This window comes from Ciconia boyciana, chromosome 28 (assembly GCF_034638445.1).
Source record: "Ciconia boyciana chromosome 28, ASM3463844v1, whole genome shotgun sequence".
In the NCBI taxonomy this organism is placed as follows: Eukaryota; Metazoa; Chordata; class Aves; order Ciconiiformes; family Ciconiidae; genus Ciconia; species Ciconia boyciana.
Genome location: NC_132961.1, coordinates 1,866,565 through 1,883,326, shown reverse-complemented (window position 1 = coordinate 1,883,326; position 16,762 = coordinate 1,866,565). Strand labels below are relative to the sequence as shown.

General features: G+C 67.7%; 2 protein-coding genes across 2 annotated transcripts in view; both read right to left on the bottom strand.

The window, feature by feature from the left end:
- Positions 1-15,146, bottom strand: part of RPS9 (ribosomal protein S9) — a 56,177-nt gene extending 41,031 nt beyond the window's left edge. Inside the window, exon 1 of the mRNA XM_072847772.1 lies at positions 15,143-15,146. The gene's annotated coding sequence lies outside the window, so the exon portion shown is untranslated. The remainder of the gene's footprint in view (positions 1-15,142) is intronic.
- On the bottom strand, positions 2,508-15,996 carry CYTH2 (cytohesin 2). Its single transcript, XM_072847776.1, is given in 12 exon segments — positions 2,508-2,900; positions 5,492-5,646; positions 6,576-6,659; positions 7,859-7,935; positions 8,927-9,038; positions 10,706-10,855; positions 12,135-12,246; positions 13,040-13,120; positions 13,367-13,485; positions 13,583-13,649; positions 15,099-15,246; positions 15,880-15,996. Coding segments are annotated over 12 exon segments (1,212 nt in total). The 5' UTR covers positions 15,899-15,996; the 3' UTR covers positions 2,508-2,812.
- Between the last annotated feature and the right edge of the window lie 766 nt (positions 15,997-16,762).

Here is a 16,762-nt window from a genome sequence, read left to right as displayed (position 1 = left end):
ATACCCCGTCCCCGTGTCCCCACGTCCCCGTGTCCCCACGTCACCCGTTGTCCCGCAGGACGCGCTGGGCGGCCACTTTGACGCCACGCAGGCCTTCGTGGGGGAAATCTCCGACTTCCACCTCTGGAGCCGGGTGCTGGACGCGGCCGAGGTGGCCGCGGTGGCCGGCTGCAGCACCCGGGCGGCCGGTGACCTGCTGGCCTGGGCCGAGGGTGGCCTCGAGCTGCACGGCGGTGTCACCACCCTGCCCTTTGACCCCTGTCCCTGAGCCCTCCCCCCCCCCGACGCCTGGGTCCCCCCAAAAGGGAGCCCTCACACCCCCCCCCCAGACTCCTGGGTCCATTTTTTGGGGGGTCCATCCTGCCCTTTGACCCCTGAATGCCTGGGTCCCCCCCCAAAGAGAACCCCGACCCCCCGACACCTGGGTCCCCCCAAAGAGAACCCCTGACCCCCCCAAAACCAGGGTCCCCCGACACCTGGGTCCCCCCAAAGGGAGCCCTCACCCCCCCCAGACTCCTGGGTCCATTTTGGGGGGTCCATCCTGCCCTTTGACCCCTGAGCCCCCGGACGCCTGGGTCCCCCCCAAAGAGAACCCCCGACCCCCCAACACCTGGGTCCCCCCCCAGACGCCTGGGTCCCCCAAAGGGAGCCCTCACCCCCCCCCAGACTCCTGGGTCCATTTTGGGGGGGGGTCCATCCTGCCCTTTGACCCCTGAGCCCCCCCGGATGCCTGGGTCCCCCCGACACCTGGGTCCCCCCAAAGAGAACCCCTGACCCCCCCAAAACCAGGGTCCCCCCGACACCTGGGTCCCCCAAAGGGAGCCCTCACCCCCCCAGACTCCTGGGTCCATTTTGGGGGGTCCATCCTGCCCTTTGACCCCTGAGCCCCCCGGACGCCTGGGTCCCCCCAAAGAGAACCCCTGACCCCCCAACACCTGGGTCCCCCCCCAGACGCCTGGGTCCCCCAAAGGGAGCCCTCACCCCCCCCAGACTCCTGGGTCCATTTTGGGGGGTCCATCCTGCCCTTTGACCCCTGAGCCCTCCCGGATGCCTGGGTTCCCCCGAAAGGGAGCCCCTGACCCCCCGAGATGTCTGGGCCCCCCCAGGAGCCCCCAACCCCCCCCGGACGCCTGGGTCCCCCATGGCGGGGGGAGGGGGAAGACAGCCCCATCTGCCCCCAAAATGCTCTTTTTCCCCCCAAAAAAGTGAAATAAAACCTTACAAGGAGCCGCCGCCCCTGTCTGCACCCCCAAACCTTCCCTGGGGGGGGGTCCCAGGCATCTGGGCCCCCCAGAAAGAGGCCGGACCCCCCCGCCCCGTGTTCACCAGCTTTAATGGGGCAGAGCCATAAATAAGGGGGGCGGGGGGGGGGCAGAGACCCCCCCCCCCAGGGCCCCCCCGAGCCAAACTGGGAGGGACTGGGGTGAACTGGGAGGGGGGGGGGGCCTGGAGGGGTGGGGGGGAGATGGGGTTTGTCCGTGCACACGACTCAAGCACGCCGCTAGCCTTACACACGCCTCGCACACGCGTGTGCATCTTGTGCATGGCTCACACACGCCTCTAGCCTCACACACGCCTCGCACACGCCTCACACACGTGTGCACACCTCGCACATGCCTCACACACACGTGTGCACACCTCGCACAGGGCTCGCACACCTCCAGCCTCATACACACCTCACACATGCGTGTGCATCTTGTGCATGGCTCACGCCTCTAGCCTCACACATGCCTCACACACACGTGTGCATACCTCGCACACGCCTCATGCTTCTAGCCTCACACGTGTGCACACCTCGCACACGGCTCACACGCCTCTAGCCTCACACACGCTTTGCACACGCATGTGCACACCTCACACATGCCTCACACATAGCTCTTGCCTCGCACACGTGTGCACACCTCGCACGCAGCTTGCACACGCCTCGGACCTCGCACACGCCTTGAACACGCCTCGCACACGCCAGCCTCCTGCTTCCGCCCAGCAGAAGCCCCACTCACACGCGTGTGCCCCATGGGGGGGGTGGGGGGTGTGTGTGTGCACACACGTGTGTGGGGGGGCTGTGTCCGTGTGTGTCCCCCCCCCAAGGGGGTTGGGGGCTCAGGGGGTCCCCACATTGTACCAGGGGTCCCTGAGGGGTTGGGGGGCTTGGGGTCCCAGGGGTCCCCTCACGGTTTGGGGGTCCGACGTTGTCCTGGGGGTCTGCTCGTGGTTTGGGGGCCCTCACGGTCCTGGGGGGGGTCACCTCAAGGTCTGGGGAGCCCCTCAAGGGCCCTTGTGGTCCGGGGGGTCCCCTGAGGGGTTGGGGGGCCCTGGGGGTCTCCTTGTGGTTCTGGAGGGGTGCTGGGTCATCTCAGGGGTCCCTCAGGGTCCTGGGGGTCCCTCATGGCTGGGGGGTCCCAGGGGGTCCTGTGGGGGTCCCTCATAATCCTGGGGGTCCCCTCGTGGTCCTGAGGGGGTCCTGTGTGGTCCAGGGGGTCCCTCGTGGACTCGGGGGTCCTGGGGGTCCTCAGGGAGTCCCTCGTGTCCTTGGGGGTCCCTCGTGGTCCTGGGGGGGTCCCCAGGGAGTCCCTCGTGTCCTTGGGGGGGTCCCTTGTGGTCCTGGGGGGGGTCCCTTGCAGCAGGGGGGGTCCCCAGGGAGTCCCTCGTGTCCTTGGGGGGGGTCCCGTGTGGTCCAGGGGGGTCCCGTGCCATCCAAGGAGGGTCCCTTGTGGTCCAGAAGGGTCCCTTGTGGTCCAGGGGGGTCCCAGGGGGTCCCTCAGGGTCCTGGGGGGTCCCGGGGGGGGGGTCCCGGGGGTCCCGGCCCCCCCCCTCAGGGCTGCTCCTGCTTCTTCTTCACCGAAATGCGTTTCTTGCGGGCAGCCAGCATCTCGTAGAAGGGGTCGACGCTCACCGCTGCCCTGGGGGGGGAACCACGGAGGATTTTGGGGTGCCCCAGGGTGTTTTGGGGTACCCTCTCCCTCTGCGACCCCCCCCGTGCCCCCCCCAGACACCCGGGTCCCCCGGGGTAGTCCATAGGGTGATACCAGCACCCCCCACCCCATAGGGAGGCCTGGGGGGGGGGGGTGAGTTTTGGGGTCCCCCCCACTACCTGCATGACCCTGGGTGTTTTGGGGTGCCCCCTCCACCTGGGACCCCCCCAGTAAGGGGCCCGGATGCCTGGGACCCCCAAATCCTCCACAGCATCTTGCTGCATCCCCACCCCATAGGGGGGCCCGGGTGGGGGGGTTGAGGGTCCCCAGGAGGATTTGGGGTCCCGGGGGGGTTGAGGGTCCTCAGGAGGATTTGGGGATCCCTGGAGGATTTGGGGGTCCCCAGGAGGGTGGGTTTGCAGTGCCCGCTCTCCCTGTGTCCCCCCCAGACGCCTGGGACCCCCAAATCCTCCACAGCATCTTGCTGCACCCCCACCCCATAGGGAGCCCGGGGTGGGGGGGGCGGTGAGGGTCCCCAGGAGGATTTGGGGGTGCCGGGGGGGTTTGAGGGTCCCTGGAGGATTTGGGGTCCCCGGAGGATTTGGGGTCCCCAGGAGGGTGGGTTTGCAGTGCCCGCTCTCCTGTGTCCCCCGAGACACCTGGGACCCCAAATCCTCCACAGCATCTTGCTGCATCCCCACCCCATAGGAGCCCGGGGTGGGGGGGGTTGAGGGTCCCCAGGAGGATCTGGGGTGCCGGGGGGGGTTGAGGGTCCTCAGGAGGATTTGGGGGTCCCTGGAGGATTTGGGGGTCCCCAGGAGGGTGGGGTTTGCAATGCTCTCCCTGTGTCCCCCCCAGACGCCCGGGACCCCCCCAACCTCCACAGCCTCTTGCCGCACCCCCACCCCATAGGGAGGCCTGGGGGGGGGGAGTTTTGGGGTCCCCCCCACTACCTGCATGACCCTGGGTGTTTTGGGGTGCCCCCTCTACCTGGGACCCCCCCAGTAAGGGGCCGGATGCCTGGGACCCCAAATCCTCCACAGCATCTTGCTGCATCCCCACCCCATAGGGAGCCCGGGGTGGGGGGGGGGTTGAGGGTCCGCAGGAGGATCTGGGGGTGCCGGGGGGGTTGAGGGTCCTCAGGAGGATTTGGGGGTCCCTGGAGGATTTGGGGGTCCCCAGGAGGGTGGGGTTTGCAATGCTCTCCCTGTGTCCCCCCCAGACGCCTGGGACCCCCAAATCCTCCACAGCATCTTGCTGCACCCCCACCCCATAGGGAGCCCGGGGGGGGGGGGGTTGAGGGTCCCCAGGAGGATTTGGGGTCCTGGGGGGTTGAGGGTCCTCAGGAGGATTTGGGGGTCCCTGGAGGATTTGGGGGTCCCCAGGAGGGTGGGTTTGCAATGCCCGCTCTCCTGTGTCCCCCAGACGTTGGGACCCCAAATCCTCCACAGCATCTTGCTGCACCCCCACCCCATAGGGAGCCCGGGGTGGGGGCAGTGAGGGTCCCCAGGAGGATTTGGGGTGCCGGGGGGTTGAGGGTCCTCAGGAGGATTTGGGGATCCCTGGAGGATTTGGGGGTCCCCAGGAGGGTGGGTTTGCAATGCCCGCTCTCCCTGTGTCCCCCCGAGACACCTGGGACCCCCAAATCTTCCATGGCATCTTGCTGCATCCCCACCCCATAGGGAGCCCGGGGTGGGGGTTGAGGGTCCCCAGGAGGATCTGGGGTGCCGGGGGGGTTGAGGGTCCTCAGGAGGATTTGGGGGTCCCCGGAGGATTTGGGGGTCCCCAGGAGGGTGGGTTTGCAGTGCCCGCTCTCCCTGTGTCCCCCCGACACACCTGGGACCCCCAAATCTTCCACAGCATCTTGCTGCATCCCCACCCCATAGGGAGCCCGGGGTGGGGGGGGCGGTGAGGGTCCCCAGGAGGATTTGGGGGTCCCAGAAGGGGGGTGAAGGTCCTCAGAGGATTTGGGGGTCCCCAGGAGGGTGGGTTTGCAATGCCCGCTCTCCCTGTGTGTCCCCCAGACGCCTGGGACCCCCAAATCCTCCACAGCATCTTGCTGCATCCCCACCCCATAGGGAGCCCGGGGTGGGGGGGGCGGCGAGGGTCCCCAGGAGGATTTGGGGGTCCCGGGGGGGGGTTGAGGGTCCTCAGGAGGATTTGGGGGTCCCCGGAGGATTTGGGGGTCCCCAGGAGGGTGGGTTTGCAGTGCCCGCTCTCCCTGTGTCCCCCCCAGACGCCTGGGACCCCCAAATCCTCCACAGCATCTTGCTGCACCCCCACCCCATAGGGAGCCCGGGGTGGGGGGGGCGGTGAGGGTCCCCAGGAGGATTTGGGGGTCCCAGGGGGGGTTGGGGGTCCTCAGGAGGATGTGGGGGTCCCTGGAGGATTTGGGGGTCCCCAGGAGGGTGGGTTTGCAGTGCCCGCTCTCCCTGTGTCCCCCCGACACACCTGGGACCCCCAAATCTTCCACAGCATCTTGCTGCATCCCCACTCCATAGGGAGCCCGGGGTGGGGGGGGGGTTGAGGGTCCCGAGGAGGATTGGGGGGTCCCGGGGGGCGTGTTTTGGGGTGCTCACTGGATGGATTTGATCCACTCGTCCTTCTGGTCGCGGGTGGGGGCGGAGATGCGGTAGACGACGTGGTTCCCCTCCACCACGCGCCCGTCCGCCTCCGTCTTGCAGGCCTTGATCAGCTGCCCCTTGTTGTTGGGGATGTAGAGCTCGAAGCAGTGCTGGGGGGGCGGCACGTCAGGCTGGGGGGCCGGGGGGTTTGGGGGCTGGGGGGAGCGGGGGCTGGGGACGCGGGCGGGGGTTGGGAGATGGGGGAGAATGGGGGGATGGGGGAGGATGGGGGCAACGGACCGCCTTGTTGGGGGAAATGGAGAGGGAGATGGGGGCACGGGTGCCCCCCAAATTTAAGGGAGGGGGGCTTGAGGATCAGGGGACATGTAGGGACACGTGGGGGGATGGGCAAGTGGGGGATTGGGGGGAATGGGGACAGTGGAACCCCTTGTTGGGGGAGGTGGAGGGGAGGTGGGGGGCACGGGTGCCCCCAAATTTGAGGGGGTCTTGGGGATGGGGGAGACGGGGAGACACATGGGGGATGGAGGAGTGGGGGGATCGGGGGACAGAAGGATTGGGGGTGGGGACAGTGGAACCCCTTGTTGGGGGAGGTGGAGGGGGAGGTGGGGGGCACGGGTGCTCCCCAAATTTGAGGGGGTCTTGGGGATGGGGGAGATGGGGGGACACATGGGGGATGGAGGAGTGGGGGATCGGGGGACAGAAGGATTGGGGGGGTGGGGACAGTGGAACCCCTTGTTGGGGGAGGTGGAGGGGGTAATGAGGGGCACGGCTGCCCCCAAAATTTGGGGGGGTCCTGGGGATCAGGGGACATGTGACACATGGGAAATGGGGGTGACACACACACACACGGGGACAGGGGGAATGGGGGCTGGGGAGAGGGGGTGGTTTGGGGGCCCCAGGGGCAATGGACCCCCTTGTTGGGGGCAGGTGGAGGGGGAGATGGGGGCACGGGTGCCCCCCAAAATGGGGGGTCCTGGGGATACAAAGGGACACATGGGGGGTAGGGGGGACAGAAGGAGATGGGGGACACGGGGGAGCCCACAGGGGCAGGGGACATCGCCGGGGGGGGGACGACGACAGGCGGGGCTCACCGGCTTGCGGGGTCTTCGACCTCACGGATGCTCAGGTTCTCCAGGGGGATGATGCCCCGCGGCTCCTTGTCCTGGGGGGTTAGGGGGCACAGGGGTCAGGGGGGCCCTGGGGGTCAGGGGTCCCCCCCAAGGGCTCAGGAGGGGTCCCCGGGGGTGTCCAGGGGGCTTGGGGGGCCCCAGAGGCTCAGGGGTGCCCCTGGAAGGGTTCAAGGGGTGTCCCTGGGGGGGTCCAGGGCCCCAGGGGCTCAGGGGTCCTGGGGGGAGTCAAGGGGTGTCCCCCAGGGGCTTGGGGTCCCTGGGGGGGTCTGGGGGGCCCCAGGGGTCAGGGGTCCCCAAGGGCTCAGGAGGGGTCCCCGGGGGTGTCCAGGGGGCTTGGGGGGGGCCCCAGAGGCTCAGGGGTGTCCCTGGAAGGGTTCAAGGGGTGTCCCTGAGGGGTCCAGGGCCCCAGGGGCTCAGGGGTCCTGGGGGGGTCCAAGGGGTGTCCCCAGGGGCTTGGGGGTCCCTGGGGGGTCTGGGGGGCCCCAGGGGTCAGGGGTCCCCAAGGGCTCAAGGGGGTCCCCGGGGGTGTCCAGGGGGCTTGGGGGGCCCCAGAGGCTCAGGGTGCCCCTGGAAGGGTTCAAGGGGTGTCCCTGGGGTCCAGGGCCCCAGGGGTCCTGGGGGGTCCAAGGGGTGTCCCCCAGGGGCTTGGGGATCCCTGGGGGTCTGGGGGGCCCCAGGGGTCAGGGGTCCCCCAAGGGCTCAGGGGGTCCCCGGGGGTGTCCAGGGGGCTTGGGGGCCCCAGAGGCTCAGGGGTGTCCCTGGAGGGGTTCAGGGCCCCAGGGGGTCCTTGGGGTGTCCAAGGGGTGTCCCCCAGGGGCTTAGGTGGGTCTCTGGGGGGTCTGGGGGCCCCCAAGGGCTCAGGAGGGGTCCCCAGGGGGCTTGGGAGAGTCCCAGAGACTCAGGGGGGTCCCTGGAGGGCTTGGAGGGGGGGGCCAGGAGCTATGAGGGGGTCCCTTGAGGGGTCCAGGGTGGTCAGAGGGGGAGCCTAGGGGTTATGGGGGGTCCCTTGGGGTCCCCAGGGGTGGGGGCCCCAGGGGAACCCCAGCAGGGTTGGGGGGTCAGCCCAGAGGGGTTGGGGGCCCCAGAGAGAACTAGGGGTCATCAGAGGGGGTAGGGGGTGACCCTGGGGATTCAGGGGTCTCACAGGGGTTTGGGGGCTGGGGTGGGGCAGAGGGGTCAGAATACCCCGGGGGGATTTGGGGACCCCGGGGGGGATTTGGGGGGCTCTCACCGTGGTGTATTCGAAGTAGTAGAGACAGTTGTCGGTGAGGATGAACCAGCGCCGCTTCCATGTCTTCACCCGCCCACCTGGGGGACAGGGGGGCTCAGGGGGGCTGGGGGGGGGCGGGGGGGTCCTCAGGGGTCCCCGAGGAGCCACATGGATTGTGGGGGGGCTCCAAGGGGAACTGGGGCGGGGGGGAGGGAGGGAGTAGATTGGGGTGGGGGATGGATTGGGGGGGGGGCAGATAGATTGGGGGGCATAAGCCCCAGAGCATCGTAGGAAGCCCCAAAGCATGCTGGGATTTGGGGGGGGGGGGCACAGTGGGTTTTTTGGTGGGGGGTGTCCCTGGGTGCTGCTCCCCCACCCCCACCCCAGTACGTACCTCCTGGGGGGTCGGGCCGGGCGTCGGCAGCAAGGGGAGGGGGGGCCGGGGGGGGAGGGGGTCACGGGGCCGGGGAGGGACAGACAGGGACAGACAGGGACAGACAGACGGAGGAAGAGAGAGAGGAAACGTCAGTCACGTCCACATGGGAACGCCTCCCCCCCGAATCCCTGGGGGAACTGGGGAGCACTGGGAAAGAACTGGGAGGGCATTTGGGGGCACCAGGAGGCACTGGGAGGCACTGGTGGCGACTGGGAGGGTACGAGAAAAACCCAGTGGGACAGTGGGGGAAGGTGGGGGGACACTGGGAGGGCACCAGGAGGCACCTGGGGGCACTGGGAAGCATTGGGGGGTACTGGGAAGGTCCAGAGGACCACCGGGAAGGACTGGGAAGGTACTGGGGGGTATGCAGGGGAATACTGGGAGGGACTAGATAGGACTGGGAGGCACTGGGAAGGTCCAGGGGGGCACTGGGAGGGACTGGGGGGCACCCTGAGGAATACTGGGGGGGACTGAGCAGGACTGGGAGGTACTGGGGGGCACTGGGGGAGACTGGTCCTTGCAGCAGGGACCCAGGGCAGCCGCAGAGGGGACAGAGACAGAGAACAGAGAGGACCCAGGCGTCTGGGGGGGCAGGGCCAGAGGGAGGGGTGGGGCCGGGGAGGGGGCGTGGCCAGGGAGGGGGCGTGGCTCACCCAGCTTGAGCAGCCAGCCCTCCCGGTCGGGGTTGAAGAAGGTGTGGGTCAGGTCGTTGCCGTCGTCCTCGGGGATCTTGAAGGGCTCGCTGCGGATGCTCTCATACAGGTTCTGGGGTGGAGGGGGGTGGGGTCAGGTGCAGGCCACGCCCACCTCGGCCACACCCACTCCACGGGGCAGCACTGTCATGTGTCCCGTCCCCCCCCCCCCAGCTCCAGGTCTGTACACAGCCCCTGGCCCCGCCCACGGCAGCTGGCCCCACCTACAGATCCACAAGCCCCGCCCACAGTCACTGACCCCACCCACAGCAACACAAGCCCTGCCCACAGCAGCTGGCCCCACCTAGAGAGCCACAAGCCCCGCCCACAGTCACTGACCCCACCCACAGCAACACAAGCCCTGCCCACAGCAGCTGGCCCCACCTACAGATCCACAAGCCCCGCCCACAGTCACTGACCCCACCCACAGCACCACAAGCCCTGCCCACAGCAGGGCCCCACCTAGAGATACAAGCCCCGCCCATACTCACTGACCCCACCCATAGCAGCTGGCCCCACCCACAGAGCCACAAGCCCTGCCCACAGTCACTGACCCTGCCCACAGCAGCACAAGCCCCACCCACAGCCAATGGCACTGCCCAGAGCCACAAGCCCCACCCAGTCACAGGCCCCACCCACACTCCATAGCCCCACCCACAGACCCACAAACCCACCCACATCCCCTAGCTCCACCCAGAGCCACAAACCCCACCCAGAGACACGCCCCTAGGCCACACCCCCTCCATACAGCTCTCTGCCTCAACACCTCCATGCCATCAAGCCACACCCTCTAGGCCACACCCACTCAAGTCACACTCCTCTAGGCCACACCCCCTTCCAGACCACACCCCCAGCAGCTCCCTGCCATCACTGACCCCTCCCTGCCTTCACCCCTAAGGCCCCACCCTCCTTCAAGCCCTGCCCCAGGCCCCACCCCCTTTGGGCAACACCCACTATAGGCCACGCCCCCAACAGGTCTCTGCCTTCACCCCTAAGGCCCCGCCCTCCCTTCAAGCCCTGCCTCCAGACCCCACCCCTTTAGGCCACACCCCCTCCCAGACCACACCCCCAGCAGCTCCCTGCCATCACTGACCCCTCCCTGCCTTCACCCCTAAGGCCCCACCCTCCCTTCAAGCCCTGCCCCAGGCCCCACCCCCTTTGGGCAACACCCACTATAGGCCACACCCCCAGCAGGTCTCTGCCTTCGCCCCTAAGGCCCCACCCTCCCTTCAAGCCCCGCCTCCAGACCCCACCCCTTTAGGCCACACCCCTTCCAGACCACACCCCCAGCAGCTCCCTGCCATCACTGACCCCTCCCTGCCTTCACCCCTAAGGCCCCACCCTCCCTTCAAGCCCTGCCCCAGGCCCCACCCCTTTGGGCAACACCCACTATAGGCCACGCCCCCAACAGGTCTCTGCCTTCACCCCTAAGGCCCCGCCCCCCCTTCAAGCCCCGCCTCCAGACCCCACCCCTTTAGGCCACACCCCCTCCCAGACCACACCGCCAGCAGCTCCCTGCCATCAGACCCCTCCCTGCCTTCACCCCTAAGGCCCCGCCCTCCCTTCAAGCCCCGCCTCCAGACCCCATCCCTTTAGGCCACACCCACCACAGGCCCCGCCCCCCAGCAGCTCCCCACCATCACTGTTGCCTCTCTACCCTCACCCCCAAGCCCCCACCCTCCCTTCCAGCCCCGCCCCCGCCCCACCCCTTCAGGCCCCTGCCCCCGGGCCCCGCCCTACCCGCAGCAGCTCCTCGGGCAGGTCCCCGCCGTCGTTGATGCCGCGGTTCATGGCGACGAAGCGCTCGGCCGAGGGCTTGTCCCGCACGTTGGGGTTGTGCAGGCTGGTGTTGAGCATGATGACGGCGAAGGAGAGGACGTAGCACGTGTCTGGGGGCAGGGGGTCACTGGGACCCCACAGCCGGGGCGGGCCCGGGGGACCCAAGAGACAAGGGAGGGCATGGGGGACCCCAGCATCCAGGTGACTTTGGGGTACGGGGGATCCCAGCATCCAAGGGGATGGGGGGACCCTGACAGCCAGGTGACTTGGGGGCATGGGGGGCCCCAGCATCCAAGGGGATGGGGGACCCCGACAGCCAGGTGACTTGGGGGCATGGGGGGCCCCAGCAGCCTGGGGGACCCTGAGAGCCTCGGGGGGCATGGGGGACCCCAACAGCCCGGGGGGCACGGGGGACCCCAGCATCCAGGTGACTTTGGGGGTATGGGGATCCCAGCATCCAAGGGGATGGGGGACCCCGACAGCCAGGTGACTTGGGGGGCATGGGGGGCCCAGCAGCCTGGGGGACCCCGACAGCCTGGGGGGCATGGGGGACCCCAACAGCCCGGGGGGCACGGGGGACCCCAGCAGCCAGGTGACTTTGGGGGTATGGGGGATCCCAGCATCCAAGGGGATGGGGGACCCCGACAGCCAGGTGACTTGGGGGGCATGGGGGCCCCAGCAGCCTGGGGGACCCCGAGAGCCTGGGGGGCATGGGGGACCCCAGCATCCAGGTGACTTTGGGGGCACGGGGGACCCCAGCATCCAAGGGGATGGGGGACCCCGACAGCCAGGTGACTTGGGGGGCATGGGGGGCCCCAGCAGCCTAGGGGGACCCCAACAAGCCTGGGGGGCATGGGGGACCCCAGCATCCAGGTGACTGGGGTACGGGGGGATCCCAGCATCCAAGGGGATGGGGGACCCCGACAGCCAGGTGACTTGGGGGGCATGGGGGGCCCCAGCAGCCTGGGGGACCCCGAGAGCCTGGGGGGGCATGGGGGACCCCAACAGCGCAGGGGTGTGCAGGGGATCCCAACAGCCAGAGGGGGAACAAGGGAATGGGGGACCCCCACAGCCGGGGGGTGGCACAGGGGACCCCCAAGAGACAGGGAGGGCATGGGGGACCCCAGAACCCCGGCTGGGGGGTGCAGGGGAGCCCAGCAGCCTGGGGGGGGGCCACAGGGGACCCCAACATCCAGGTCACCCCAGGGGGGATCCCAGAATCCGAGTGGTCATGGGGGGGGGGGGGGGGGGAGGTGTGGCAGTGGGGACCCAGGCATCCGGCCCACTGAGAGGCACTAGGGGAGGGTGGGTGGGTGTGGCAGGGTGTGGCCAGGGGGGTGGAGCCAGGGGCAGAGCCCCGCCCAGCAGGACCCCCCCGCAGCCCCCTCCCCGTGCACTGGAAGACGCCGGGGTTGCAGAGACAATAACGCTGGGCAAAGGCCTCCATCATCCGGTCGATCTTCTGCGCCTCCCCCGGCAGCCGGAAGCTCCACAGGAACTGCCTGGGGGTGGGGAGGGCACCCCAAATCCTCCACCGCACCCCAAATCCTCCACCGCACCCCAAACACCCCCCCAAAGCTCCACAGAGCCCCCCAGTGCCCTCCCAGATCCTCTATGGGGCTCTGAAATCCTCCCCAGGACCCCAAAATCCTCCAGCAGATCCCTCAAATCTTCTCTGGGACCCCCAAAATTCTCCCTGGGACCCCCAAAATCCTCCCGCAGATCCCTCAAGTCCTTCCTGGGACCCCCAAAATCCTCCCTGGGGCCCCCAAAATCCTCCCGCAGATCCCTCAAGTCCTTCCTGGGACTCCAAAATCCTCCAGATCCCCCAGATCCTCCCCAGATCCCCCCAAATCCCCCATAGTCCTCCATGTGACCCCCTCCCCCAAATCTTTGAGGGATCCCCAGACCCCCAACCCCCCCAATGTCCCTAACCCTCCTTGGACCCCTACATACTCCCCCCAAAGCCCCCAGGGCCCCTCAGAACAGCCCCCAAAGACCACCCTGGCCCCCAAATAGCCCCCCAGGAACCCCTCAGGGCCTCAAAACGCCCCCAACCCCCAAAAAGCCCCCAAGTTCCCTCCCAGAGCCCCACGTTGGCTCCCAAAGGCTCCCCAGTGCCCCTCAACCTCCCAAACAGCCTCCCAGGGCCTCAAAATGGCCCCCAAAGGGCTCCCAACCCCCAAAAGGCCCCCAAATTCCCTCCCAGGGCCCTAGGCTGGCTCCCAAAGGCCCCCAGCCCCACAAGTGTCGTTCCCCCCCCCCAGCCCCATAAGTGACCCCCAGGACCCCCACCTCAGCGCCTGCACCAGGTTGAGGTCCGTGAACTCGTGGAGGTCCACGAAGGCGTGCAGCACCCCGATATTGAACTCCTCCCTGGGGAAGAGTGTGTGTCTATGCGAAGCCAAGCTGTCAATCACCACCAGACCCCACCCACAGAGAAACCCCACCCATTCAAGCCCCACCTACCACACTGTCAATCACCCAGACCTTCCCTAGCCTTAACCCAAGGGGCTGGTCCTATCTCCTGGGGGGGTGGGTGTGGCCCTTGGGGAAGCCCCACCCCCCTCAGGAAGCCCCGCCCCCCCTCAGGAAGCCCCACCCCCCCTCAGGAAGCCCCACCTCTCGCCCAGGTAGTCGCCGATGGCCGTCTTGTTGAGCCCCTCGCCCTTGTAGAGGAAGCGGGCGATGTCCTCGGCCGTGTGCCGCAGCAGCTCGTTCTCCACCAGGAACTGGATCCCCTGCACCCCAAAAACATCAGGGACCCAGGCATCCAGGAACACCCCCCCCCCCACCCCCCCACACAAAGGGGGACCCAGGCTTTCGGGAGCCCCTCACCTTTTTGGGGTCCATGTTGAATTTCTTGCGGCCCATCCCCATCTTTCGGTTCCTCTGGAGGGTTTTGCTGAAGTCGGGGTTTAAACCAGAGTCAGGGGGGGGCCCCCCAAACTTGGGGGGGATTTTTGGGGAACCCCAGAGTCAGGGGGTGGTGCTGGGGGAGGGTTTTGGGGGTCCCCTGGGCCCTAAGAGAGGCTGAGAAGATCCAAAGCCCCTGGGGGGGTACCTTGGTGTTTAGGGGCCCTGGGGTGGATTTGGGGGTCCTCAGGGTGTTTGAGCCCACCCCATGCACTAGGGGGTATGCTGGGGTCTCAGGGCCAGGTTTTGGGGGGCTTCCCATGCCCGGGGAGGTACATCTTGGTGGGTGAAGGGGGTCTCTGTGTACAGGGGACCCCAGAGCCGGTGTCTGGGGGTATTTGGGGGCCCTGGAGGAGTTTCCGGGTCTCAGGGGAGGTATTTGAGGGTCTGGGGGGTTCTAGGGTCTTGGGGAGGGGGCATTTGAGGATCCTTGTGGGGTTTCTGGGGTCTCAGTGGAGGTATTGGGGGCATCAGGGGGTATTTGGGGACCCTGGAGGAGTTTCTGGGGTCTCAGAGGGGTTATATGAGAGTCTGGGGGGGGTTCTGGGGTCTCGGGAGGTATCTGAGGTCCAGGGGGTATTTGGGGGTCTCAGGGGGTATTTGGGGGCCCTGGGCAGGTTTCTGGGGTCTCAGGGGGCTATTTCAGGGCCCAAAAGGGTATTTGGAGGCCTGGGGGCAGTCTGGGGTCTTAGAGGGGGTATTTGAGGGTCCAGGGGATATTTGAGGGCCTGGGGGGGGGGCGGGGGTTTCTGTGGTTTCAGGGGGTTATGTGGCGGTCCAGGGGCGTACATGTGGGCATCAGGGGGCTATTTAGGGGTCCCAGAGAGGTATTTAGGGGTCCCAGGGGTATTTAGGGGCTCTGGGAGGGGGTTCTGGGGTCTCAGGGGGCTATTTGGGGTGCCAAGGGGGTAATTGGGGGTCCAGGAGAAGTATTGGGGGCATCGGGGGTATTTGAGGGTCCTGGAATGGTATTTAGGGGCTCTGGGGTCTCAGGGGGTATTTGGGGTCCAGGAGGGATATTTGGGAGCCTCAGTGGGCTATTTGGGGGTGCCAAGGGGGTATCTGGGGGTCCTGGAGAGGTACTTGGGGGCATCGGAGGGTATTTGAGGGTCCTAGAAAGGTATTTAGGGGCCCTGGAGGGGGGTTCTGGGGGCTCAGGTGGGTTTTGGGGTCCTGGGGGGGTTCTAGGGTCTCAGGGGGGTATTTGAGGGCCCTGGGGGCTCAGGTGGGTATTTTGGGGTGCTGGGGGTATTTGGGGATGGGGGGGGTATTTGGGAGCCTCAGGCGGGTATTTGGGGTCCTGGGGGGGTCTAGGGTCTCAGGGGGGTATTTGAGGGCCCTGGGGGCTCAGGTGGGTATTTTGGGGTGGTGGTGGGGTATTTGGGGATGCGGGGGGGGGGTATTTGGGGGTACCGGGGGGGGCATATTTAGGGGGTACCTGCCCTCGTTGGCCTCCAGCCCCTCGACCTCACTCATGGCCTCGCTCAGCTCCTCCCGCAGCCGCTGGATCTCCCCCAGCAGCTCCTGCTTGCGCCGGCGGATGCTCTCCAGCTCCAGCCGCTCCTCCGCCGTCAGGTCGGGGGGTACTGGGGGGCAGGGGGGAGGAGCCAGGGAGGTCACAGCCCCGCCCCCCTGCCCAGAGGCCCCGCCCACTAGCACTGGGCCCACCCCCTTCGCGGAGGCCCCGCCCCATCCCAGCCCCTGCCCCAGAACACAGCCCCCTGCCCCAGAGTCATGAGCCCTTGGCCCTAACCCCGCCCCCTTGGTCATAACCCCGCCTCCTTTTACTTAAGCCCCGCCTCAACCACACAACCCCGCCCCTTTCTCTCAAGTACCATCCACCGAGGCCCCGCCCCCATGCCGTTAGCCCCACCCATTTCCCCTTAGACCCCGCCCCCATGCAACTCCACGCGCGGGGCGGGCTGATAAGGGGGCGTGGCCTGGCCGAAAGGAGGCGTGGCCTGAAAAGTCACATCCACACATCATCCCCACCCCCTCCGCCATTGAATGGTTCCACCCACTGCGCCCCCCCCCCCCCCCCCCGGGAGTGGTGAGGTCTCGTCACGTGACCTCTCCCCGGGGTAATGCTGCGGGTCCCTCACGTGACCACATACCACCCCTCCCCGTCGGAATTGGCCCCACGCGGCCACCGTAGCGCTCGCGCCCCCTCCCCGGGGGCAAATGGCCCCTCTCCCCCCGCGCACCCCCTCAGAGCCTACCATAGACTCCGTCCTCCATGGCGGGGCCGGGGCGGCCGCTCTCGCCGGGCCGGGGCTGCTCCGTCCGCTCCTCTCGTCTCCTCCGCCCTCCGCCGCGGCGGCGCCCGCCCCGCCCGGGCCCGCCCCGCGCCGTCGCTACAGCCAATAAGCGGCCGCGAACCTGAGGGACGGGCCAAAACGCCAATCGGAGCGGACGCTAGGACGTAGCCCGCCGCGGCGTGATGATTGGCAGCAGGCTGTAGCCAATGAGAGGCCGGACAACCCCGAATTGGGTGATAGGCAGCGACACTTACCAATGAGCGGTCACAGCCACCTCTCTAAGGCGGGGCAGAGCCAATAAGGAGCGAGGAGCTCCTAGCCCCGCCTCTCTCCGTGACTGACAGGCTAACAGCCAATGGAATGGAGGGATGGCCTGCAGGGTGGGGCTTGTCCCGTTGCTAAGGGCCTGGCTGGTTGCTAATGGCCTCATGAATATTAATATCCCTCGTTAATATTAATGAGATCATATTAGCCCACGAGGGTGACACCCCCCCCCCATCGCTCCCCGCTCATGAGGTCACCGCGGAATCCCTCAGGGTTGCCATGGCAACAGCCCAGCGACACCCCTCCCCGTTACCATGGCGACCAGCTAGGCCTGTACCACGGGGAGACCCCCCCCCAATCATAGCCGTTACCATGGCAACCCGCCAGGCACGCCGGGGTCCCCCCAGGTCCCCACGTCCCCCGTGTCCCCCCTTGTCCCCCCATGACCCCACGTGCCCCATGTCCCCCACATCCCCGTGTCCCCCACGTCCCCTGTGTCCCCCACATCCCCCACGTCCCCTGTGTCCCCCACATCCCCCACGTCCCCCACGTCCCTGTGTCCCCACATCCCCCACGTCCC